This window comes from Corythoichthys intestinalis, chromosome 4, assembly GCF_030265065.1.
Source record: "Corythoichthys intestinalis isolate RoL2023-P3 chromosome 4, ASM3026506v1, whole genome shotgun sequence".
Lineage (NCBI taxonomy): Eukaryota > Metazoa > Chordata > Actinopteri > Syngnathiformes > Syngnathidae > Corythoichthys > Corythoichthys intestinalis.
This window is the reverse complement of record NC_080398.1, coordinates 56603226-56630496: the sequence shown is the minus strand read 5'-3', so window position 1 is coordinate 56630496 and position 27271 is coordinate 56603226. Positions and strand designations below refer to the sequence as shown.

Below are 27271 nucleotides of genomic sequence, written 5' to 3'. Positions count from 1 at the left end.
ATACGCTGTCTTGACATTGTCGTCGTCGTGTCCAGCACATTAGAAGGCTTGCTTGCTACGGCATCTTTGATTGTGAAATGCATTTGTGTAATAAATCTAGAGTGATTAAACACTCTGGAACCGAAGGTGGTGAGACTGAAAAGTTGGAGGGTAGAAGAAGAGTGAAGTGGACGGTGGGGGAGTGTTAATACAAAGGAGGTTAGATATATAAGATGGGGCCAGGCTGGGAAGATCTTTAAATTGCCTGTGACACGAAAAAGCATGTTTATTTCATAATACACGTGATATTTTATGCCCCTGAATGATCTGGACCGCTTGGATGTGTGTGGAAGCGATCGTTATTTTTATTTAGTTTTTTGAATCCCGCGCCATGAAAATGAGTGACTTCCGGCTTCGGTCTTGCACTGAGGAGGAGGGCGCTGTGACGTGTACGGTAGAAGACGTCCTCTTCACGCTACAGTGTACTGTTGTGTATGAGGACGAAGGATTCAGCTGATTTTGCGGATTAATACATTTATTTTTCGCATCACGCCAGCCAAACGGCTGCAGAAAAATCATTCTGTATGAGGGAGAGGCGTATGCGCCTTTTGGGAGTTTCAAAAGGTTCCCATTCACCGTGGATATTTACTGTGGGACCATTGGACTTACGAGGAAGTGAGTAAACATCTTGTTTTGTATTATGTCAAATACGAATACAGCGATTACAAAGTAAACACTACAAACTTCCTTTGTATAAAGGACTACTTACGTTTGATCATTGATAGGCATGTAAAAAGCTCTCCTAATGCTCATTAGCAGCAGCACGTTAGTTGCACAACAACTCCAGCCACCCTCCTCCGGGAACGAACTGTAAATTGCTCTCCGCCGGGCAGTTCGCCGATCCGCAAAGACAATCGACAACCGGGTCGTCATGTCAAATAATCCAGGCTAGTTATGTGTGATTTTCCGCTTGGAAGACTTTGAAACATCACTCTGTTCGGGTTAGCATGTCGGCTAGCTGTCACGCCCTCTGGTTTGTTTACATTCTCCGAAGCCGGGGAAGGGAAATGACATATTTCCGGTTTAGGTGTCATAAAATATCGTTCGGGAGGTGCGACAGTAAAGGTGAAGTCGACAGTTTTGACCATTATGGAGTAATTTTGCCATGTCGTCCTGAATAAATACATTTTTATTATTTCATATTCCATTCAGCACAAGACTGTTATTTGTCATGACCATGCCATTTATTTAGCAATTGGGGAAAATACTTGGATAAAAAGAATATCCTGTAAAAATATTGAAGTAAAGAGACAGAAACACTGACATTTTGCCGCTCTCTTCGTCGCATTTTCCTCGTTGTGAATAGTTTCCCCTTGACGGGCTGACTGGTCCTTCTCAAGCCATTTATATAGCTATTGGGGAAAAGATACTTGAATAAAAAGAATATCCTGTAAAAATATTGGAGTAGAGAGACTGAAGCAATGACATTTTGCGGCTCTCTTCGTCGCGTTTTCCTCGTTCTGAATAATTCCCCCTCAATGGGCTGAATAGTAAAACCGATGAGTCCAGTCTACCGCTGACGTCTTCCACCTGTTGGGGACGCTAAAACCCTATAATGGTAGGCGTGGCTAACCGGCAGATTAAAAGACTAATTTCTCGTCATCTGCGCTTTGCTAAATTGTTGTATATAGTCGAATCGTCTCAAAATATGATTCTAATTCACATAATAATGCCATTTAAGACTTTTTTTTCTCGTGTCATATGCTCTTTAAAGGTAATGAGGAGGATCTTGTAATTCTGTTTTACCTGAAACCAGTGGAGTTGACGGTGGATGGGGATGATGTGGTGTAGAGGTCGACCAATATGGGATTTTCAAATGCCGATGCTTATACCAATATCTTGAAAAAAATGTTTACCCGATTGCCGATATCCAAAGCCGATTTTGTAAGCTAATATAATTTTTTTTAAACACAGATTTTAAAGGCTTTTTTTTTATTGCTCCAAATTTACATTGATGACCTAAGACTTAAAGTATTATTCGCGTTTCAAACTTCTCGCCCCCAGTCCATCACAGATTTTTTTATACAGATGAGCTGTCCCGAGCCGATCGCGTAGTCTCACTATCGCTCCCTCCCTCCCTCTCCCTGCTCTCTGTTGGTCAGGCAGTGAGTGCACTGGAGTTGCTTATTAAAATTAACGATGATTGACAAACTTTTGAACTTGCCAGTGAAGCGAACTTCAAAGCGCCGCATGCGTCAATCATCGTTTAACCTGTTAAACAGATGCTGTGGCAACTCATTGTGTGTGAGGAGATGAAGCTAATTTGACTGGAGTCACTCAATGAAGCATTTAATAAAGCCAAGCATTTTTCTCATTTATTCTGCTATAAAAATAATTCGGTGGGACATTAACATGTTTAAAACCTATTATAATTATTACATGTGAAGTTTATTAAAACATATATACAGCAGTACCTCAACATACAATCGCTTCGACACACAATCTTTTCGACATAAAATTTGACTCACCATTTGTTTCTACTGTACATCCAATAACATGCTCTAAATACGACGACTTATGAACGCGCCGCAGTTTCTTTGTTTTCTCGCAAGACGGACGCGCGGCGGATTTTGTTGAGAGAAATCAACATAGGTTCCAACAATGTTAGAGCAGGTGGTGGAAAAAGGTGAGGCTTACCATTGAAATGAAGATAGAAGATATGAGCATGCTGTGCGCGTCAGTCAACTGGCTCAACAATACTATGATCTCGGCGGTCCCCCTCCGTTCGCTAGTCTTTATAAGTTAAGGTGACTATTATTATTGTAATATCGCCAAAGAAATCGCCAGCTTCGTCAGGTTTTTAATCATTTATTTCAGAAATTGTGCAACACAACATGGCTACTATCTTCAGCAGCATTACCCGACAACAGAACATGAAAAGTGAAAGTAAAAAGTCCTCCCTCACTCTGACACATCAGCCACGCGGTGTGTTGTGGTACACCACGCAAAAATACATCTGCCACATTAGAACCCGATTCGTTACATTATTACAGTTATTATTGTTCTTATTACAATTAATACATTATTGTTACAATTTTTATCCATGACTTATTTGTTTTGCTCTGTTTAATTGCTATTTGTAATAATACCAGCAGTATTTACTAAGGATTTAGTGTAGGTTTTCGGGCTGTGGAACGAATTAATGGAATTATAATGTATTCTAATGGGAAAATGCTGCTCGACATACGACATACTGCTTGACATTTCGACTTACAAACAAGGTTCTGGAACGAATTAACTTCGTATGTAGAGGTACCACCGTATACATAAAGTCTTTTTTTAAATATTATTTTACTTTGTGGGGAAAAAAAGTGGAAAAAACATGTTGTTTGTATACTGCAGGGGTCGGCAACCTATGACACGCGTGTCAGCACTGGCACGCGAAGGGTTAACCAGTGACACGCGAGCGCATGGCAAAATAATAAAAAAAAAATATGTTATTTTTTTTTTAACCTGAAATTAGGACATTTTTAGTTGCACGCCCTGTTATTTAGGGCTTTACAGGAGCGCCCCTCCCGACCCCTCTGCCTATAGCGTTATTTGCGAACAATTATGGATTTTGAGCACACTTCCAGCTCTTCAATTTCTCGATTCCTGCGCTCGTCGTTTTTTTTTTTTCCTCTGCGCGCTCAATTCAGCACCCGCTACTAACGTGTCACGAAGCCAACCAGTCAGAGAGCTGATGGAAGTACATAGTGTTACCAATCTGCACTTTTTGGTACTGTTACTCCAAGCCCCAGCGTGGAGGCCGGCGGGCCAGTAAGCGAGTAGACAGCCGGCGAATCGCCGGCGTCCGCGCCGGGAGCCCCTTCGCTTTAACTTTGAATTGAGATCCCGATGTCACACCCTCGCCCCGGCGCGGAGGCCGGTCGCTAAAGATAAGGGGCTGTACACCCCTGTCCCGGCGCATCGCAACACTCCGGTTGGACCCCGATTGCCAGCCGTCAGGTCAGGGCAGCGGGTGAAGCGATGCTTGCACTGTAGTATGGAGTGGACCAGCGATTAACGTGGCTCGTTGCCGTCGATTCGTCCGGTGCTTACTTCGGAGAGGTGGCAATGTGTATAAAAACACTGTGACGCGTTGGATGGCGTTTTACTGGAGACTTTTATTAAACAAAACAAAAACCAGCGGGGGACACAGCCTCTTCTCTCCTTTTCACGGCGCTCTCCGCTCTCTCTCAACACCTTCCTTCGCTCCCTCTCTTTTTCTCGCCCAGACGCCCAATTCTTCTTCTACGCTTAACTGGCAAGCCGATCATATTGTAGGGGTCAGCGGCCCCTTGGGGATACCGGTAACAACTGGTTGCCTGGTTACTTCTGGTAGCTCTTTTTGTGCATTATGCCTCGAGAAAGTTGGGTGTCGCACAACAAGTGTCAAACGCCACTACGAGACAAAACATGAAAATTCATAGAAAGCAGGGCCAAGGAACACATTAAAGTAGGTATCTTTTATATTTGTAATATAAGATCTAAAATTGTGCATATAATTCACTGTTTAAGTTGCTAGTGAACAAGACAAAATGTAAGAGTCGGCTGTTCTGACTTTGAAGGCTCTCTGTACTGTGAGAGACCTGCACTGAGAATCACACCTGTTCCCCTTTGCGTGCTGGGGTGTGTGTGTGTGTGTGTGTGTGTGTGTGTGTGTGTGTGTGTGTGTGTGTGTGTGATATGTTTGCATAAAATGGTGCAGCTGTACAGCTGTTATTACTGTTGCACTTATTTTCAAGTTTTGATATTTTCGACAATATGCATTAGTTTTTAGTTAATTGATGAGGACGAATGGTAGTTATACAAATTAAATGTATGTCCATGTTTTTTTTATTTAGAGTAAAATTACAGCTCTGCTGAATATAAAAATTCGGATGTGCGTCATTAATCTTGGGGTGGCACACTGATTGACAAGAAAATTTGAAAGTGGCACTCCACACCAAAAAGGTTGCTGACCCCTGGTATACTGTATGTATACAAATCTTTCCAATGCTAAATCTGAATAAATACATTGAACACACACATTTTTTTTTTTCAAATAATTGAACCCACCAGAACGTCACGACGAAATGTAAACAAGTGAGAGTTTAAGAGGAAACTCGCCATGCTAACGCTACAAGTTACATTTAGAGTGAAGTGTAAGGATCACTCCATAAATACCTTACAGGGTTAAAGCAACATTGCATATTCTTTCATGCAAGATAAAAAATAATAATATTTACAAAACGGGCAAGCCTGAAGCTTCCTGTAGCAGCCTGCTTTGAAGCTGCACGGGGTCCTTCTAGGGTCCTACCGTTAGTCAGCGGTGGCCACAGTTGCCCACACAGATGACTAATCAAAATCCTTTTTTTTAATCATCTTATGTTTGTTAATCGTCCAACTTTTCGGCCAATGTTGGGAAAAAAAGTCTATACAGTGAAGAGCAGAAGTATTTGCACCCCTTGAAAATAGGTACAGATGTGAAATTTCAATCACAGATGCATTTCCACTCATAGACATAATCTTTAAAAAAAAATCTAGAAATCACATTGTATGATTTTTTAAAATAACTTATTTGTAATTTACTGGGGTTCATAATTATTTGTACCCCTGAGAATAAGCAATAATTATGACACTCAAAGAGTTGTCGATCTACCTTAAGAAAGGTCTACCATTACATCATGAGTAACCACCCACCCACCACCCGTTTGAGCTCAATATTGTCACCTGTGCACTCCAAAGTCAGTCATACACCAACTGTTACCATGGGCAAGAATAAGTTGTTGAGCTCTACAAAGCTGGAAAGGCTACGGGACAATTGGAAAGTAGCAGTAATTGTTAGAAAATGGAAAAGGCTAAATATGACTGATATTCTACCTCAGATTGGGGATCCTTATAAAATCTCTCCTCGTGGGGACTCACTCATGATGAAAAAAGTGAGGGCTCAGCCTAGAACTACACGGGAGGAGCTGGTCAATGACCTGAAGAGAGCTGGATGCACAGTTTCAAAGGCTGCTGTCCAAAAAACAGTAAGGTGCAATGATTTAAAATCACGCATTGCTCAGACGTTTAGGGCTGTAGCTATCGATTATTTTAGTGGTCGATTAATCGATGAACAATTTAGTTCGAATAATCGAGTAATCGGATAAGGAACATAAAAATTTTAAATACCTGAGCTGAGCCTCAAACGGTATAAAAAAAGAGCATCTATGTACAACAAAAGAACAATTGGCTAACTTACATTGCAAAATTCTGCTAGCTTAAATGCTATAAAATGCTAACATTTTTTACAATCCTCTTCACAAATGTTTCAGACACATATTCCCACAACAAATGGCTAATTATACCTATAAACTAAATTATGAATGCATTAAAAAACATTAGCTCAAACAAAAACTTACGTTGGTCTTAACAGGGAGCAGTTGGATTCAGCGATGTGAAATAAGGCAGACCAGAGGGCATGTGTATCCACCCTAATCAATAAAACTAAATTCAAACACTTTGAAAATAAACCATTACAACGCCACTTTAATTAAACGAATACTCGAAGCAATAAAATTTAATTTGAATATTTTTTTTCTAATCGAATACTCGAGTTAATCGATTAATCGTTGCAGCACTACAGACGTTGAAGCCAGTACATGTGAAGGCCCATCTGAAGTTTCCCAGGGACCATCTGAATGATGCAGAAGGGTCATGGGAAAGGTCATGGGGTCAGATGAGACCAAAGTAGAACTTTTTGGTTCAAACTTTACTTTTCGTGTGTGGAGGAAAAACAAGGATGAGTACAATCCCAAGAACACCGTCCCCACTGTGAAGTATGGGGGTTGAAAGCTAATGCTATGGGGCTGGTTTTCGTCAAAGGGGATAGGACAACTGTACTGTATAAAAAACAGAGGATGAACGGTGAAATGTATCATCAGATTTTGAGCCACAACCTCCTTCCCTCAGTCAGAGACTTGAAGATGAGTCGTGGCTGGATCTTCCAACATGAAAATGATCCGAAGCACACAGCCAAGCTGGCCTAGGAGTGGCTGTGTAAAAAGCATATCAAGATTCTAGAGTGGCCTAGCTCTCCAGACCTCAGTCCAATAGAAAATGTTTGGATGGGGCTGAAACTCAATGACAGCCCAGAAACCTGACCGAGCTAGAGAAGATTTGTGTTGAGGAATGGGCCAAAATCACGGTTTCCATACTTGAAAACCTGGTAAAAACCTGGTAAAGAAGTACAGAAAGTGTCTGACCTCTGTAATTGCAAACAAAGGCTTCTGCACTAAATACTAGCACTGATTTTCATCAGGGGTACAAATACTTATGAACCCCTGTAAATTACAAATAAATTCTTGAAAAATCCTACAATGCGAGTTCCGGATTTTTTTAAAAAGATTATGTCTCTATGAGTGTAAATGCATCTATGATTGAAATTTCAGACATCTACCTATTTTCTAATTGGGTTAACTTGCAAAATCACAAGGGGTGTAAATACTTCTGCTCCTCACTGTATATCAGCCATCCGATATATCGGTTGACTTCGAATGTGGTGTGTGGTGAGGGTTCGTGTTATGAAGAATGCTGCTGAGTTTTGGAGGAGCTGCAGTTTCTGGAGGGTTTTATTTGGGTGGCCAAAGAGCAGTGGATTACAATAGTTAATCCAGGAGGTGACTAGACTGCAAATGAGTGGCGGTGAGAAGGGCGAAGACAAAAAATATTTAGAAAATTGACATAGGATTATCTGGGGATGTCATTAATTGGGAGCAGAAGGAGAATGACATCCAGACTCTTAACTTGAGTAGAAGGAGAGATGGGAATTCTGACTTTAAGTGAAAATTCTGACTTTTTCATTTTAACTTTCTGACGTTAAAGTTAGAATTCATACTTTGAAGCCAGAATTCTTAAAAAAAAAAAAAAAAAAAAAATTGGATTTTCAGAGTAGTCAGAATTCTGACCAGTCGTTTTTTTGTTGTTTTGTTGTTTTTCTCCTTCAGTTGCCCTAATCGTTTTCCGTATGTTGATAAACATGATAAACTAAATATAGCAGGGAAGAATTTGGGGTCTTCAATGTTTTGTAATGTATGACATCTTTTATGTAACTTCAGAAATCATCAAAGACTCTGAAGAGGCCTACAAAGGGGCTCAGGAAGCCAGCAAAGCGATGAGCCCCACGAACCCAATCCGCCTTGGTCTTGCACTCAATTTCTCTGTTTTTTACTATGAGATCCAGAACTCACCCGAGAAGGCCTGCGAACTGGCAAAAGAGGTAATAAAAAATGTTTTGTTCCTGTTGATAATTCAGTTTTAGATAAATGTATTTTGAGTCACAGTATTTAAACCGACCCATCAATGTTTTAATGAGAGGACCTTGATTTCTGTATATTACTCTGTTTAAAACAACAACAACAAAAAGGTACTGTAGTTCATCAAACATAAAAGACAATTTTTTACTAAAACTATCATTTACCATTGGGAGCCGTCGCACAATTCATCGGTAGAAGCAAAATTAAAAGAATCTGATAATTTTATAGAAGTTTACCAATACAGGGAGTCTTCGAGTACGAATGAGTTCCAGTTCTACGCTGTCAGGGTAACTCGAATTTGCACGTAAGTCGGATCGCATTGTTAAAGTTGACATTTATGTCAGAATACTTTGTATAAAAAAAAAAACTAAATTACATTCAAATAATTTTAAAAAAAAGGAGGCTGTACTTACCATTAGTGCTTCGAGGTGGTTGGAGAAGGAGGAGGAGGAGCCTGTGAGAGCTATGTGCACAGACTTTGGGTGACATAAGGTCTGTGTGTACACAAAACTGCTTTGGCGTAATATTTGGAGATTGAAGTACCGTATTGGCCCAAATATAAAACCGTGTTTTTTTGCATTGAAATACGATTGAAAAAGAGGGGGTCGTCTTATATTCGCGGTTTAGACATTATACTCATTCACGACGCTAGATGGCGCCAGATATCATTGAAGCGATCTTCTGTCATGACAGATCTCAGCTACTCTAAAGTTTTACCAGTTTGCATGATTTTATTGCAATGTTTGTCCTTATTCAGATTTGGTTCAAGACTACAGTTAGTTAGACTTCACTTTCATGGCTAAAGCATTTATTGCAATTTTGTTGTTTTATCACAATAGATCGGTTTATTTACATTTCAAAAACCAGAAGCCATTCATTTATGAATGTGATTGCACTTTAGTTTACATATTTAAATGTTCAGATATTAGGAATGAGGCAAAATAACATGCTTTTTCTCTCAAATTTATTGTTATAATCATTTATTTCAGATATACTGTAATTATTTTCTGTATCAAAATTAATTTGGTGTTCAAATATGTCTTTTTTCAAACTTGAGTCTTGAAAAAGAGGGGGTCATCTTATAATCAGGGCCTTCTTATATTCGGGCCAATACGGTAATATTACGAGAAACAAGTCGTAAAATTACTATGTAGGACCAAATGGGACAGAATGAATTATAGAAATATATCTTCGAATAAATACTTAAATGTGCCATTAAACATGCACTCTTACTCGTGTGTGGAAGTACTACCTGCTCTCTGCTTCCAGCGCCAGAATAAAAGCCTGCATCGCAAAACAAAAGTCAACATTAATTAAAAGAGAAAAAAAAACAACTGTGCCATAAAGTCTAAATAATGTACAGTGGTATGAAAAGTATCTGAACCTTTTGGAATATCTCACATTTCTGCATAAAATCCCCATCAAATGTGATCTGATCTTTGTCAAGATCACATGGATGTGAAAACTGTCTGCTTTAACTAAAACCACCCAAACATTTATAGGTTTTCATATTTTAATGAGGAGAGCATACAAACAATGACCGAAGGGGGAAAAATAAATAAGTGAACCCTCTGCCTGGGGAGACTTAAGGAGCAATTAAAATCAATTTTTACCAAACATTTTAGTCAATTGTGTGCCCAATCACTTATGAATGGTTTAAAGCTGCTCTGCCCACTGTAAAACACACACCTGGTAAGAAATGTCTTGATGAGGGTTAAGGTTAGGGTTTAATGCTCGGTCAAAAGAGCTGTCTGAAGACCTGCGATCAAGGATTGTTGATTGTATAAAGCTGGGAAAGGATACAAAACCATCTCTAAAAGTCTGTATGCTCATCAATCGACAGTCAGAGAAGTTTTCTACAAATGGAGAGTTTGTCACTGTTGCTTCTCTCGCAAGGAGTGGCTTTCCACCAAAGATGACGCCAAGAGTTCAGCGCAGAATACTCAGAGGGGTAAAAAAGAACCCTAGAGTGTCTGCTAAAGACTTACAGAAATCACTGGCACTCCACAGAGGAAGCCACTGCTGTATAAAAAATGTTGCTCGTTTATTGTTGGCATCATGATTTTGGGCTGTTTTGCTACCTCAGGGCCTGGACAACTTGCAATCATTAATGGAATAATGAGTTCAAAAGTTTATCAGGATGTTTTGCAACCCCAGTGAGATGCTGTTGCATGACCTAAAGACAGCGATTCATGCCAGAAATCCCACAAATCTGACTGAACAACAGCAGTTTTGTCGAGAAGAATGGGCCAAGATTAGTCCGGATTGATGTGCCAGACTGATCTGCAGCTACAGGAAGTGTCTTGTTAAAGTTATTGCTACAAAAGGGGGGCACAAAATATTTGATGTGATGGTTCACTTACTTATTTTCCCGCTTCTCTCATTGTTTGCATACTATCCTCATTAAAGTATGAAAACCTATAAATGTGTTTTTTCATCTGTGTGATTTTGACAAAGATCAGATCACATTTGATGGTGATTTTATGCAGAAATGTGAGAAATTCAAAAAGGTTCAGATACTTGGTCATACCACTGTAAGTCGGGTACGTTGTAACCCCGAGAATACTTGTATAATTACATTTTTATTTTTTAATGACTGGTGAGGCTGTGCCCCCCCCCCCCCCCCCCCCCCCCATGCATGTCACTGGTTATGTTGAAATGGTAAAAGCTGTTCTTGTATTAATTGAGATGTTGATTAAAATCTTTCCAAAGAGTGTGTGGTCAATTATGATTTGCAATGTATTTTCATATTTTGCATACGGTGCTATCTTTACTGCCAGTATGTGCAAAAATCTGGCATCAAACTGACAGTGTCAGTTAAAACCATTCAAATTGTTGTTTTTATTCTTGCAGGCTTTTGATGAGGCGATTGCGGAGCTGGATCAGTTGAGTGATGACTCATACAAAGACAGTACACTTATTATGCAGCTACTCAGGGACAACTTGACAGTAAGTTTCTCAATTTCCAATGCAGAACAACAGATGTATTTATTTAAAATACCGAATTTTCCACACTATAATGCGCACCTTCAATGAATAGTTTAAAACTGTTGTCATATAAAGGCTGCACCGCATTATTAAGGGGCAGTAGTAGTAGTAGTGGTTGGGGTTGCATTATGCATCCACTTGATGGTGCTGTGCTAAAGGGAATGTCATGCCATGATTAGCCAATATTGATCTAAATAAAGGAGCGCCTTTTTTGCGGAAAATACGGTACAATGGCACGGACGTGTTACATTCTAATATTTGCTGTGGGCAATAGTGGGTATTGCACTTTAATTTTTTTCATGATATAAGACAATGCTTATGAAAAGGAGGTAACCATCTTTGAGTAGTTTTGAACGGTGTTGGAGGACCATTGCGGTAACTGAGGAGAAATCAAAAAGGTTCTGTTTAAACAAAGACACCTCAAGTGGCCTTTTAAGCCACTCCTGAATGACAGAGCTTCTCTCGCTGCCGCCCCATGGAAGAAACTAATTTCAGGCGCTAGTGATGGTGTGCTTCTTCCCTCGTCAAACTCCTCCCATGCATTAGTTTTACCATTGAAGACCAACTTAAAGGGGTAAAATGGACCGGGCCAAAGGGGTGGGGTGGGGGGGGGGCATGATGTCTACATAAGATGCCTCCTACACATTTCTGACTGCCCCCTCATACATGCCTGCCTACAACCGGCCCTGGTGTGACATCATTTTGTTTGATTTTTTTAGTGGGTGGGGTCAAGGCAACTGAGAAAGGAAGACTAATTAAGATCGAATTTCATTGTTAAACCTTTTCTGTCGCTTTTTTGGATGGATTTCTGTCCAAATATGGTCTGCTATCAATTTATAGTCATTTGCTTTAGTATTTGATAGCACCTGTAGCACATTTAATATGTACTTTGAGGCAGTGCTTAATTTGTAAATCATAAGGTGCCGGAACGCAAAGTACATATGACAGTGCAGGGATATGGTATATATATGGTATATGGCCTTATACTTGTATAGCGCTTTTCCACCTTTCATGGTGCTCAAAGCGCTTTACACTACATTGCCATCTACCTACTGGTGACGCAGCACCAGGAGCAATGTGGGGTTCAGTATCTTGCTCAAGGATACTTAGGCAAGTTCATCAGGGCAGATGACGAGATGGGCACAGGTCCTGGAACAGACGCAGAAAATGGTGCTGAAAAAAACATGCAAATGCCCACTTGCCATGCTACGGGACTTACAAGCCTCAATTTCAGATAATATCCATGGTATAAATGATATGACAACAATTTACAATTATTTAGGCTATACTCTGCACAGCACGGGCAATTGCCCACATAACCACTGGTGTGATTTATAGTACACAGTCAGCAATTAGTTTCTCAACAGGTCTAACTTGTAAAACATTAAAAAAAAAAATCTGAGAGTACAATAAATAACACAAACCCATGCTTTTGCTAGTTTCATCCCCCCGAATTTCCCATAAGGGTACTGGCCTGTTGCTCCGGCTGTTGGTGGTCCACCTGGCTGACTGCTGGCGCTGTAGCTGGCACCCTCTCAGGGTGGTGCTGAACCTAACCAGCTGCTGGCACAGTAGCAGCCTCCTGTCCAGCTTGGCTGGCTGTCCGTGAACCTGGCTAGCTGATGTGGCGCTAGCCTCCTGCTGCACCAGGTCCTTCCCATTAGCATGATCGCTGCCGCTGCCCTCATTGTTGCTTTTCTGACTCATTTTGAACCATCTTCCTTGTTTTTGAAAAAAAATACAGTAAATGCAACTGTCTTTTTGCCATGTTGAAATACAGTTTGATCCTGGCTGCTTGCTCCCCAGATGCCGCAAATTTCCAAAGTGTTTTTTTGTCAGGAGCTGTTGTTGGTCCAGCTTTACAGTGCATCAACAAATCTCCGACTCTTTCCAATGTGTTAAATGTGTTAAACGTTAAATTTTAATAAACAACATGCAATTCTTTGGATTTCTTCTGTAAATGAATTTGTTTATTATCATTTTATTTTATATATATATTTTTTTAAATATGTTTTTATATTATTATTATTTTCTATACACGAGAGGTGCCGGATCTGCCCAAATAAGTCCCGGAACACATGGAGGCCAAAATCAAGAGGTGCCGGATCTTGTTCCGGCAGGATCCGGCACAAATTAACCCCTACTTTGAGTTAATTACATCTGTCTATTTGGATCATCTCTACCTGGCACACCAGCTCTGGCACCTTCCCTGCCGGAGGGGTGACATTCCAGAGCGCTATAGTCAGCTTTTGTAGCTGGGGATAGGATTGCCTTTGCTCACGCCCAGTTTAACGTGAACTTGAACTCCTTGGCCCCTTCCAGTTAACATACCCTTAGAAAGGGGTGCGGCAAAATATGAAAAGAAGATAACTAGAAATGCTTTTGAATTAATGTTGTTTGTTCTCCCCCACCCCCTGCCTTTTTCCTCTCGTTCTTTCTCTGCACCTATTTTCGCAGTTGTGGAAATCTGAAGGCCAAGGTGAAGATGTGTAGAAACTCAGAGAGAGCAAATCCTGTTTGTCCTTTCTGCCTATCTGCAATCATCATGACTCATCTTCATCAAAACCAAGGGTGCTGAGGCCACCGTGTTGTAATAGTTGTCCGGCTCACTCCAAAATGACTTTTTTTGGGGGGTATTCAGCTCTGATTAAAAACTAACCTCACTTTTGAGTTTACTTTTATTATTAGTCTTTTTTTTTTTCTAGATATGGAAAATAGGGGTAGGTGGTACCTTTTTGGAATTTAATGGGTGTGAACTATTATGTAACTGGCTGTGAATCTGACTACTTTTTGCCTAAAGGATGTAACTTATCTGTTTATGGTGGTGGTCAAGTAGCAAGCTTTCAAACCGAAGTAAGAAAGCAGTTACTCTGTGTATCTTTATCATGTTCGTGGTTAGCGTTTGCTTATTGTTTTGTGGTTAAGTTAAATATTACAATTACGTATATCCTCGAAAGATGAGACCTCGTAAATTGATTAGAGGAATGAAAGCACACCATGAAACAATAGCTAGGTTGAAACTCTCAAGTTACATTCCATCGCTGTCAAAGCTTGAACTTTACACTATTTGAAATACTTGTTCCTTTTTGATGATTTACATTTTTATATTTCAATGTACAAGTTACAAAGTTCTGTACTGACACTGTTAAAGGATTTCTTTTTTGTTTTTGTTTTTTGTGTGGGGGGACGCACAGAAAGAAAATTACTTTTTTCTACTTTGCATTGTACTGCTTGTTATATTGTCTATCCAAATTAGATATGTTGTGAAAGACAATTTATGGAGATGAGAGAGCTGTTATTGTCAAGTTGGAAAGCTTTGTTCACTTGATTTGAATTTACACGAGTAATCCTGGTTTTATTTGGAGGGTTAATGAGTATGTTGAATAAAGATCATTTTAAAGTTTTTGTTTGTCCACTATAATGGCAATTTGGTATGCTGATAGGAGCGGAACTGTGTTTTTATTGCAAAGTATTATTTCTACAGGAGTCATTCTATTCGAAACGCAATTCAATCTATTATTTCTAGACTCTAAATAATGGCATGATTTAAATGCCGGGAACCACTGATAACTTGTACTATTGCTAATGTAAAATGTAAAATTTAATGTAAAATGTTGACGACTGTTTCACTGATTAATAGGTGTGGTTACATAAAATGCAGAAGGAACAAAAGGAAAGAATGAAGTTGTATATCAACTACACCTGTCCTGAACAAAGCATATGCCATTAGGTCCAGGGTTACAATGACAAGAATTTACAGTTGAAATATTTAGTGATCCATATAGTGGAATGAAAAAGTATCTGAACCTTTTGGAATTTCTCACATTTCTGCATAAAATCACCATCTCTGATATGATCTTTTTAAAAATCACACAGATGTAAAAACAGTGCTTTCGCTAAAACAACCCAAACATTTATAGGTTTTTATATTTTAATGAGGATTGCATGCAAACAATGACAGAAGAGGGAAAAATAAGTAAGTGAACCCTCTGCCTATAAGGAGACTTAAAGAGCAATGAAACCAATTTTTACCTAACAATTTAAGGCAGGTGTGTGCCCAATCACTGATAAGTGGTTTAAAGCTGCCCTGCCCACTATAAAACACTCAGCTGGTAAGAATTGTCTTGATCAGAAGCATTGTCTGATGTGCATCATGGCTCAGTGAAAAGAGCTGTCTGATGACCTGCGATCAAGGATTGTTGATTTGTATAAAGGTGGGAAAGGATACAAAACCATACCATCTCTAAAAGTCTGGATGTTCATCAATCGACAGTCAGAGAAGTTGTCTACAAATGGAGAGAGTTTGGCACTATTGCTTCTCTCCCATGGAGTGGCCGTCCACCAAAGATGATGCCATGAGTTCAGCGCAGAGTACCCAGAAAGGTAAAAAAGAACCCTAGAGTGCCTGCTAAGGACTAACAGAAATCACTGGCACAGTCCAATATCTCTGCACACATCAACTATATGTATAACTATGGCCAAGAATGGTGTTCATGGGAGGATACGATGGAGGAAGCCACTGCTGTCTGAAAAAAAAAACATTGTTGCTCATTTAATGTTCGCAAAAAGGCACTTGGACACTCAACAGAAGTTTTGACAAAATATTTTGTGGACTGATGATGGTTTCATTGTTCGTAAGTAACACACGTCATGTGTGGAGGAAAAATGGAACAGCTCACTAACATCAACACCTCAACCCCACCGTGAAACATGGTGGAGTACGTCTCAGAATTTGGGCCTGTTTCGCCGCCACAGGGCCTGGACAACTTGCAATCATTAATTGAAGAATGAATTCAAAAGTATTAGGTTGTTTTGCAGGAAACACTGAGGACGTCTGTCAGACAGTTGAAGCTAAAAAGAGGATGGATGCTGCAAAAAGACAATGATACAAAACACGGAAGTAACTTCAGAATGGTTTCAGAAGAACAAAATACAATTTCTGGAATGGCTTAGTCAAAGTCCAGACTTGAACCCCATTGAGATGCTGTGGCACGAACTAAGGACAGCCATTCATGCCAGACATCCCAGGAATCTGACTCAACTACAGCAGTTTTGTAGAGAAGAATGGGCCAAGATTAGTCCTGATCGATGTGCCAGACTGATCTGCGCTTGGTTGAAGTTATTACTGCCAAAGGGAGGGGGGGCACAAAATATTAAATGAGATGGTTCACTTACTTATTTTTCCCCCTTATGTCATTGTTTGCACACTATCTTCATTAAAATATGAAAACCTATAAATGATTGGGTTGTTTTGGTTAAACCAGAAATCATTTTCATCTGTGTGATTTTGTCAAAGGTCAGCTCATATTTGATGGGGATTTTATGCAGAAATGTGAGAGATTCCAAAAGGTTCAGATACTTTTTCATACCACTGTACTTTGTCAGGGTATCCGTTACTGGTGTCAACAATAATCGATGCGGCGATGCATCCCGATGCGGGCCATGGACGATGCGATTCGATGCGGGCAACAAGCCGAATCGATTCAGCACATATTAAAATATATAAGTCCGTTCAAAAATCTTCCAGTGATGCAATGGATTTGGTTTCACCATTTGTATTATTATTCTCATGTTTACCTGTAGAGGGAGCTATTGTACAAGCAATGCAGGGGGGATGAGGAACTAAAATTGGCTTCCTCACGGGAGTAACGTCACAGACATGCGCAATTGCGCAGTGGCACTTAAAGCAGAGATAAGACATAATAACAATGGCTAAAGCGGAGAAAGAGGAAGCGCGAAAGATTATTGACGCACCAAAGACATTGAAAGCAGGCATATGGAGACATTTTGGCTTCTATGAGGTTGGTGGGAAACTTGACCAAACTTATGCGGTGTTTAAAAAATGAAAGGCTGCTAGTGTGTGTAAAAAAAAAAAAGAAAGAAAGAAAAAGAAAGAAAGCCCTGGTCTCATTCAAAGCACTAATTAAATGCTGTGATGTTTTTTTATTATTTTTATATATACTGTATTACTATTTTCATTTGACTACAACCAAGAATGACACAAGAGCCTATAAAAAGGTGTTTAATGTCTGACCGCTTGTGTTGCCTCATGATTCACGAAAAATATGCTTTGTTTAGCATTTTAATGCATCCCAGGCTTTAATGCATCGTGATGCATTGCCGAATCGAACCGAATCGAATCGTGGCCCTCTTAATCGAATCGAATCGAATCGAATCGTGGCCCTCCGAATCGTAATCGAATCGAATCGTGAGGGCAGTGCCGATGCACACCTCTAGTATCCGTGGGGTCAAAAAAAAAAAAAAGTCTTCAATCCAATCATTTGAATTTAAAACCTTAAAATGTTTAACATTCTACTAAAATCTCATAAAAGGTCTTAAATACATCGTTAAAGCATAGGCAGAGATTGGGGGTGAGAATCACCGATAACCCATGCAATCAATAGTGTTGACTAACTTTTCAGGATTAAGTTATTAAAACTTTCCATTGCATGTCTATAATTGTAGTATGAACAGCAACATTTGTCATCCAGCAGCTCTGTACGAACAGGCTGTCTAGGCAAGCAGGGCGGAGTGATAACAAATTGGTTTTTCTCACAGCTGATTTTTTTTTTTTTTTTCTTATGAGAACAAAAGGGACTCTGCAGCAGACTGAGCACTCCTCTCTATTTTGGTCACATTCTGCATCTAAAAAAGTAGTGCTGCAAAATGAAATTAACTACGCAATTTGGTGTCACATTGTTTTGGCCACATGGGTATTTCAAACAATGATCTGCATTTTGATTTTTTTTTTTTTAACGTATGTTAGATCTGTTAATATTGTTTTTTTATTGGCATGCTAAACAGACACCATTGACTCGTGCTAGCTTAGTCACTCCAGAGCCCTAAAACTATCAAAAAACTGACAAACCCTATGGAATTTGCTGAAATTAACTCCACCGACTAATTAACACCTGCTAACTCGAAGATTAAGCCTAATATCAAAAATTCTGAACTTCCTCTTTAAAATAACAATCTAACCGTTGAAATCTTGTCTATAAAAGTCGTAAAGCAATAAAACAAACAACAAAAACGAATAAAAATCCTACGAAGTATTTCATAACGGGCCAAAATTATTTTTCAGACAGATCATGTGACTAGCATCTTCGAGACAGTGCTTTACTTTGCTCAGCCAAAACTGCGCCCTTTGGTCTTAATTCCCCTCACAGTGTTTGGAAGAATGATGATTACCATCTCAAGAACACCATCCCTACTGTGAAGCAAGGGGGGCGGTAGCATCATGCTTTGGGGGATTTTTTTCTGTATATGGGACTAGACGACTGCTCCTTCCTTCAGTTAGAGCATTGAAAATGGGTTGTGACTAGGTCTTTCATCATGACAGTGGCCCAGACCTAAACCCACTAGAAAATCTTTGGAGGAAGCTCAAGATCTGTTTGGAGCAGCGGTGTAAAATCCCTTCTGCAGTCTCTGCAAACCTGATGAAAAGTTACAGGAAAGGTTTGTCCTCTGTAATTGTAATCAGACACTACTGGACCAAATATTAACATTGATTTTCTGAGATGTTCAAATACTTATTTGTAGCAATATAATACATATAAATTGATTTTAAAAATCCTTACCTGTGATTTATTGATTTTTTTTTAGACTGTCTCTCACAGTGGACAAGCACCGACCATGAAGATTTCAAACCTGCACATCATTTCTAAGTGGGAGAACTTGCAAAATCACAAGTTGTTCAAATACATTTTGTCCTCACTTTAAAGCAACACTTGGTAACTTTTCAGTTTTGGTCGATTTTAGCGACAACTTGGGGAAAAAAGGTAGTGTTTTGCCTTAAGGAAGACTTCGTTTCCCATGAGGACCAGCGCTGCGTTTCCCATGAGGACCATCGCACACCCGCACAGTGTTGTAAAATCATAAATCAATCAAAAATCTCCCAGTCGCCTGCAGATGGATTAAACATTTCTGTTTCCAGCGGCTGTGTGAAGGATCAATAGTGTTACCAATTTGCCCTTATTGGTAATTGGCAGTGCTTTCAACTCCTCACCGTAGCGAAGAGTGGACCGGCGATTCACGTTGGCTTGTTATCGTCGGTTGGCTTAGTTCGTCCGATTTCCTCCTATGGATGGTGGCGGCATGCATATAAACACCGAGAGGCGTCGGATTGCTTTTTGTGGGTACTTTTATTAACAAAACGAAAACATGTGGGGGACAGCACTTGAGTCTGCGCTAACTGCGCACTTTCTCTACTCTCGACTCTCTCACTCCCTCTCGCTCAACCACTTTCTTCCTCACTGCTTTATACTGACAATGCCGGTAATAATAATAGTAATAGCGGCCCCTTGGGGGTGCCGGTAACAATAGTAATGAGGTAATGAATCCAGTTGTGGCTATACAATAGCATATGATGGTTAGCAACCGTGTGGCTTAGTGTGGCTAAACACCCCACTCAAATTCGTCAGCACTGACGAGTTCGATTGAGGGGGGAGTTGGGTGTCACACCACCGATTAAAAGCCGGGCCAATGTTTATTCTGCATATATGGTAGCTTCCCTTTTTTCCTCCACAGACAAACTTTTTGTCTCTTTTGTTGTTCTGCCACCTTTGCAGAATTTGCGTGAAAGTGTTCACATCGACTTCCGTCTTTATAATGAATGGGGAAGTGACGTATGCCGCAAAGCTGTCAGCACATTTGTAGTTTTTTTGTGAGGCAGGGTTCCTGCCATCCTCCTCAAAGTTAATTTGTGCCGGTGAAAGCGATACTGACACCCTCAAGATATAAAATAGGTGTCATTCAACAAGTCGTTAGTCGAAATATAATCACAAATGTTATGAAAATATTTTATAAAGGTTGAAAAGTTACCTCATGTTGCTTTAAGTAGTAGTAATGATATATTCCCTGTCAATAATTACGGGTTAGGTTACATATTTAATAATGCAAATAATTTTGGCATTTTTTGTCCTTCAACGTAATCCTGGTTTTCTACAATAGGAGGCGGTATACGCCTGCGCAGTAGGCTTGGCAGTTGTAGTTCATCCACAGAAATCATATAGAGAGTGAGATGCGTAATGCGCGCTATGAGTCAAACAGGGCGCCGTTAAGACTTATCGCCCATTTTTGACCATTCAGTGATAACAAACTAGCGGACCAGAATGATTTTTCCCCCCACTATGAACTTGGTGAAATCTGAAATGCATTTTCAAACGGTTTGGATTCTAACAAACCATATTAACTTTTTCTATGATTCACTCAGGACCTTTTTAAAAAAAAAAAAAAAAAAATTAAGTATGCTGTTAATTTACTGCAAAACTGCCGTTTGAAAATCGGTTGGAAATTGAGCAATTATTAGCTATTTCAAAGTACACGCTCCATTAACTGTAGTGTTGTGTTCGTCGAATGGTACTGACATAAAATGGCCGACAAGTGATAACGGCTGTCCCGATAGGCTCATAGCGCTCTATAACATCTAGCGTTCATGGTATATGATGTCTAAGGTTCAGTGCATTCCATACGCATTCTTTTTAAATTAAAAAAAAAATCCCTTCATGAGCGTTAAATTTGTAGGTCAATTCCAGCCATATTGGACGTGGAAAAGTGGCGCAATAACCCTGAGCAGTGATTTTGAAACTACAGTATTTGCCAATTTGGCCATAAATACCCTTACTGAGCCTCAAAGATTTTGACACTAGTGTGCCTTATCACCCAACCCTTTGCCTGGGACTCAGTCAAAATCTTTAAAAATAAGATAATAATAATAATTTTTTTAAAAAAACAAAAAAAATAGAAATAATACTACTTATATACAGCATTCCCAGATAGCAGACAGACGTTGAAATGATGTTGAATCAACATTCCGCTGTCAATCTCATACCATTGAATCAACGCTGACACCTGACATTGATTTGTCATCACTTTTGCACCCTCGGTTAATGTTGTTCCTCCAATGTTGAAATCCTTACAAAACCTACATTTTATTTCAATTATTAATAATATTGCAACAACGCTGAATCAATGTTATTTTTTCTTTCATTTTCAACCATGATGCTAATAATGCTTTCAAATATGACCAAATTTAGAGGTCATGCTTTATTTACAGACAGAAGAAACAGCTACGCTGACTAATAAAGTATTATGCATGAACGATGAATATGGCCAAATTTAGAGGTCGTGCTTTATTTACAGACAGAAGAAACAGCTACGCTGACTAATAAAGTATTATACATGAACGATTTAAAAAAAAAAAAGCGTTGTTCCAAACTTAAGCCTCCTCCTCAGTCTGATGAGCTTCGCAGCAAACTTTGCCACAGACGCGGGCCGGGGCATAGCATAGCCACTTCAGCACAACAACAGCAAACGCATATTGTGACACGTTCGTCCCTATCTGCCTCTTCAGTGAATCTGAAAAATACAAACAAAACAGCATTCACAGTTAATTCATATCAAGGAATTCAAGCAGGTATCATGGGTTAGTTTAAAAACTTACTTCGGTATTTTGTGGTGAAGCGAGTTTCTCAACCAATCTCAAACCAAATTAGGGCTACATATGGGAAAGGAGCTAGCTAGTTAGCTAGCTACGATGGAAAACTGACCACACTGTCTTGGTGTTCAATAAATTAATTTAGACAAGGCTCGACTGTGTCAAATCCAGTGATTTTGGCGCTTTAATCGGAAAAAGAATTACGTTTGCCTGAACTTGCTACTTAGCTAAGATCTACGCTAAGTAGGTCTTCGCTTGTATGCCAATCACAACAAATGCACCGTTTCTTACAATTTCGGCAACTTTGTCACATTGTGTAAGGCAAACCATTTTATATACAACTTTGATGACAAACGCGGTTTATTCTACCGTAAGATTGCTGATAAAGGCTCTGAAGAAGAGCAACAAGTTTACCTTTAGATATGTAGGGTGACCAAACGTCCTCTTTTGCCCGGACAAGTCCTACTTTCACGTAGTATCCTCGTTGTCCGGGCGGGTTTTATAAATTCATAAAAATGTCCGGTTTTTATGATTTTTCACGGGACCAATTTTAAGAGGATTCCTCCGGCCGCTGGGTGGCAGCGCCTGCATGCGATGACATGGCTCCTAGTAGTAGAGAGGGAAGAAGTAGTTCTTCTTGTTTTTGTTGGCAGTTTACCCCTATCATTAGGCATTACCGCCATCTACTGGGCTGACGATTTGGCCACAACGTCTGCCCAATTGTTCAGTTTTTTACGATAAATACATATATAATGGCAACTGTTGACTTCTGTCGAAGCTTTGACTGTAAAATCCCGTTTGGTGTCGCATCGTTGCGCTGCCGATGATTGTAAACCTTTATAGCAAAGTTTGATTTTTGCCTCAGGTGGCTATCAGTAAGCTAAACCACACTAGGCATTATGGGAAACGTAGTTTTGAACTGCTACATTTGGAAACATGCTGGTTGAATAGTTTGTCAGTTTATTTCGGTTATTGTTTGTGTGCAATCTAGAACATTGAATAAGAATATCAATTGAATGGGAATAAAAATTTGTCAAGGGCAATTGTCGTGATTGTAATTTATAAGCCTACTGTATGTATGTGTATTGACTGGACTACCTTTCCATGGGTCTGCATTATACTATACTATATTTATATATATATATGTATTATTTTTTTTGTCATTATTTTATTTTATTTTTTTCAAACTGCATTTTTCCATCCAGAGTGAGGGGGCACACTTTAAATATATTAAAGTGATATAGGCATCTTTGAGTGAACTTCGAGTAAAATTCAAGTATCTTGAGGCCGGGCTGAGTGTCCTCTTTTTTGGAAATCAAAATATGGTCACCCTAAGATATGGCTTTCCTTAAATGAGAAGTTTCCAGTGGAGTTCACTTGAGGTGATACGCGGTCTTCCCGCTCAACCACAATCACAACTATTTTTTTAACCATAACTCCCGCTCATCCGTAATTCGATGACTTTTCAATTATATTTCCCGGTCAATCAAAAATCAACTATTGTTCAACTTATTTCATCAACTATAAAACAATGTTAACCCAACCATCGCCTGACACACCAGAGAACAATGTTGTTTCAACGTCACTGTCAGGTGTCATCGGGATTTGCAATGTTGATTCAACATTGTTTGTTATCGAATATTTCAATGTCAACCATACTGATGATTTTGATGGAAAATCAACGTTTATTCAATGTCGGTCTGCTATCTGGGTTACTTCCATATATACAGAGGGGTAAATAAGTATTTAGTCAACCACTAATTGTGCAAGTTCTCCCACTTGAAAATATTAGAGAGGCCTGTAATTGTCAATATGGGTAAACCTCAACCATGAGAGACAGAATGTGGGAAAAAAAATCACATTGTTTGATTTTTAAAGAATTTATTTGCAAATCATGGTGGAAAATAAGTATTTGGTCAATACCAAAAGTTAATCTCAATACTTTGTTATGTACCCTTTGTTGGCAATAACGGAGGCCAAACGTTTTCTTTAACTCTTCACAAGCTTTTCACACACTGTTGCTGGTATTTTGGCCCATTCCTCCATGCAGATCTCCTCTAGAACAGTGATGTTTTGGGGCTGTCGTTGGGCAACACGGACTTTCAACTCCCTCCACAGATTTTCTATGGGGTTGAGATCTGGAGACTGGCTAGGCCACTCCAGGACCTTGAAATGCTTCTTACGAAGCCACACCTTTGTTGCCCTGGCTGTGTATTTGGGACCATTGTCATGCTGAAAGACCCAGCCACGTCTCATCTTCAATGCCCTTGCTGATGGAAGAAGATTTTCACTCAAAATCTCTCGATACATGGCCCCATTCATTCTTTCCTTTACACAGATCAGTCGTCCTGGTCCCTTTGTAGAAAAACAGCCCCTAAGCATGATGTTTCCACCCCCATGCTTCACAGTGGGTATGGTGTTCTTCAGATGCAATTCAGTATTCTTTCTCCTCCAAACACGAGAACCTGTGTTTCTACCAAAAAGTTCTATTTTGGTTTCATCTGACCATAACACATTCTCCCAGTCCTCTTCTGGATCATCCAAATGCTCTCTAGCGAACCGCAGACGGGCCTGGAAGTGTACTTTCTTCAGCAGGGGGACACGTCTGGCAGTGCAGGATTTGAGTCCCTGGCACTGCATTGTTACTGATAGTAGCCTTTGTTACTGTGGTCCCAGCTCTCTGTAGGTCATTCACTAGGTCCCCCCGTGTGGTTCTGGGATTTTTGCTCACCGTTCTTGTTATCATTTTGACGCCACGGGGTGAGATCTTGCATGGAGCCCCAGATCGAGGGAGATTATCAGTAGTCTTGTATGTCTTCCATTTTCTAATAATTGCTCCCACAGTTGAATTCTTTACACCAAGTGTTTTACCTATTGCAGATTCAGTCTACCCAGCCTAGTGGAGGTCTACAATTTTGTCTCTGGTGTCCTTCGACAGCTCTTTGGTCTTGGCCATAGTGGAGTTTGGAGTGTGACTGACTGACTGAGGTTGTGGACAGGTGTCTTTTATACCGATAATGAGTTAAAACAGGTGCCATTAATACAGGTAACGAGTGGAGCCTCGTTAGACCTCGTTAGACCTTGTTAGAAGAAGTTAGACCTCTTTGACAGCCAGAAATCTTGCTTGTTTGTAAGTGACCAAATACTTATTTTCAACTCTAATTTGGAAATAAAATTCTTTAAAAATCAAACAATGTGATTTTCTGGGTTTTTTTCCACATTCTGTCTCACATGGTTGAGGTTTACCCATGTTGAAAATTACAGGCCTCTCTAATCTTTTCAAGTAGGAGAACTTGCACAATTGGTGGTTGACTAAAAACTTATTTGCCCCACTGTAATTAATGATAAAACACATTTCATATACATTTCATATACAGTACTTTATTTATTGAAGCCACAAGTTTACTTGCACTGTGCAAAAACACAAATTTCATTTTTTTTCTCTCAATGTCTGAAGTAAAATCAGACTTCTGTTTCAGGTCAGTCAGGATTACCGAAATGTAATTTTGTTAAATGCCACAATAATGACAGAGAGAATTTCTTTGAGAGTTTTATATTATTTTCTTCGAGGTCAAAAGTTACACACATTTCCTTAATTTTGAGTAACATTTCATTTGAACTGCATGACCTGGATCAAAGGTTTTGGTTAACCTTCCACAAGTTTGTGACAGTATTCTGCTGGAGTCCTGGCCCATTCCTTCTGACGGAACTTTTAAGTTTGCAGGTCGCCATTTCAGATCGACTCACAATTTTATGATGATATTCAGATCTTCCACTCTAAGCCACTTTTTTAAAACCATTTTGACAGTATTTTGTGATGCATGTGTTAATTTTGGCCCAGGAAGCGTAGAGCAGGTAGTACTGCAGCATGTGAGTAAGAGCACATGTAAACACAAAGAGGAACGTATTTGCACACACGAAGAAATAATGCAGCCGAGGTAGTGAATGAGAGAGAGAGAGAGAGGGGGGAAAGATTACAGCTGCTAGCCTGCGCTCACATTTGTTGCTTGTGAAGCATCCAAAGAGGCAACACTTGTATAAAACACCTTTTGTACTGTTTATTGTGCATTTTCAATTGTGGTCGAATGCTTGGGGCGAGTTTATTTGATTGTTTTTGATGATGTGCGGACGCTAACTGATACATGCATACAACGTTTTGGAAGAATGTTCTCTGGTCAGATCAGCCAAAACTACAGCTTTTTGGGAAAGTACATCAACAAAGAGTTTGTAGGGGAAAAAATGAGGCCTTGAAAGAAAAGAACACCGTCCCCACAGTCAAACATGGCAGAGGTTCCCTGATGTTTTGGGGTTGTTTTGCTACTTCTGGCACTGGACTGCTTGACCGTGTGGATGGTATTATGAAGTCTGAAGACTACCAACAAATTTTGCAGCATAATCTGGGGCTCAGTGTGAGAAAGCTGGGTCTCCCTCAGAGGTCATGGGTCTTCCAGCAGGACAATGACCCAAAAAACACTTCCAAAAGCACGAGAAAACGGTTTGAGAGAAAGGACTGGAGATTTCTAAAGTGGCCCGCAATAAATCCAGACCTGAATCCCATAGAACACCTGTGGAGAGATCTGAAAATGGCAGTTTGGAGAAAGCACCCTTCAAATCTCAGGGACCTGGAGCAGTTGGCCAAAGAAGAATGGTCTATAATTCCAGCAGAGCAATGTAAGAAACTCATTGATGGATACCGGAAGCGGTTGTTCGCAGTTATTTTGTCTAAAGGTTGTGCTACCACGTATTGTGCTAAGAGTTTTGTGTAAAATGATAATGATTTAATTTTCTTTTTCATTCTCTTTTGTGTTTATTTCATTGCAAGCAAAATAAATGAACATATTACTACCAAAGCATTTGTAATTGTCATCATTTTGTGGGAGAAATGGTGCTCCATTTCTGACAGAATTGCAGGGGTGCCAAGACTTTTGGCCAGCAGCGTATTATTAAGTCTCAACTGTACCTTTGATGACAAGCGGATCTGTTATCTCATGTAAAAGTAATCGGGTGGGGCTCCGTCTAAAGTCAAGCACCAGCCATTGATATCACATACTGTATATTAGAGTTATGTGTCAAAAGGCGGACTCAGCGGCGTAAGTAATTGGCGACTATTTTACGTCAGGGGACCAGCCAATTATCTCCACTAAAATAAAATTAATTAGTTGAATTCTTGACGGATTTAACAAACGGTTGTCTTTAAAACATACTGTATTACAAATGCTATGATTCAGTCAAGATGTTAAAAAGAAAAAAAACATTTTCAGGTTTTATGTAGTTACTTCACTGCATCGCTAATGTCTATATAAATACAAGCCATTTAAAATTAGTTGAAAATTGAGCAGTTCTTTGCCATTTCAAAGTACACGCTTCTTTGACTATAATGTTATATTTATTGAACGGCTCCGTCGCAAAGTGGCCGAAAACTTGACAACGCTCGTCCCCGTTGACTCACAGTACGCACCACTCATCTATTTTTCTACATATGATATCTACGCAACCAGCTGCAAATGATGAAAGACAACATAAGATATCGCGAGGTCTGTGACGTCAC

At 39.7% G+C, this 27271-nt stretch overlaps 1 protein-coding gene and 1 long non-coding RNA gene across 2 annotated transcripts in view; both read left to right on the top strand.

Moving 5' to 3' along the window:
* LOC130914627 (14-3-3 protein zeta-like) overlaps positions 1 to 14698 on the top strand; it is a 44964-nt gene extending 30266 nt beyond the window's left edge. The window contains exons 4-6 of the mRNA XM_057833998.1: positions 8103 to 8263; positions 11154 to 11249; positions 13746 to 14698. Of these exons, the coding sequence (XP_057689981.1) occupies positions 8103 to 8263; positions 11154 to 11249; positions 13746 to 13781 (293 nt within the window). The 3' untranslated portion in view covers positions 13782 to 14698. The remainder of the gene's footprint in view (positions 1 to 8102; positions 8264 to 11153; positions 11250 to 13745) is intronic.
* Positions 14699 to 16690: 1992 nt separating this feature from the next.
* Positions 16691 to 23450, top strand: LOC130914628 (uncharacterized). The gene is made up of 3 exons (XR_009062977.1): positions 16691 to 17089; positions 18628 to 18743; positions 18891 to 23450. It is a non-coding gene; the product is annotated as an uncharacterized LOC130914628 (long non-coding RNA).
* The last annotated feature ends 3821 nt before the right edge of the window (positions 23451 to 27271 follow it).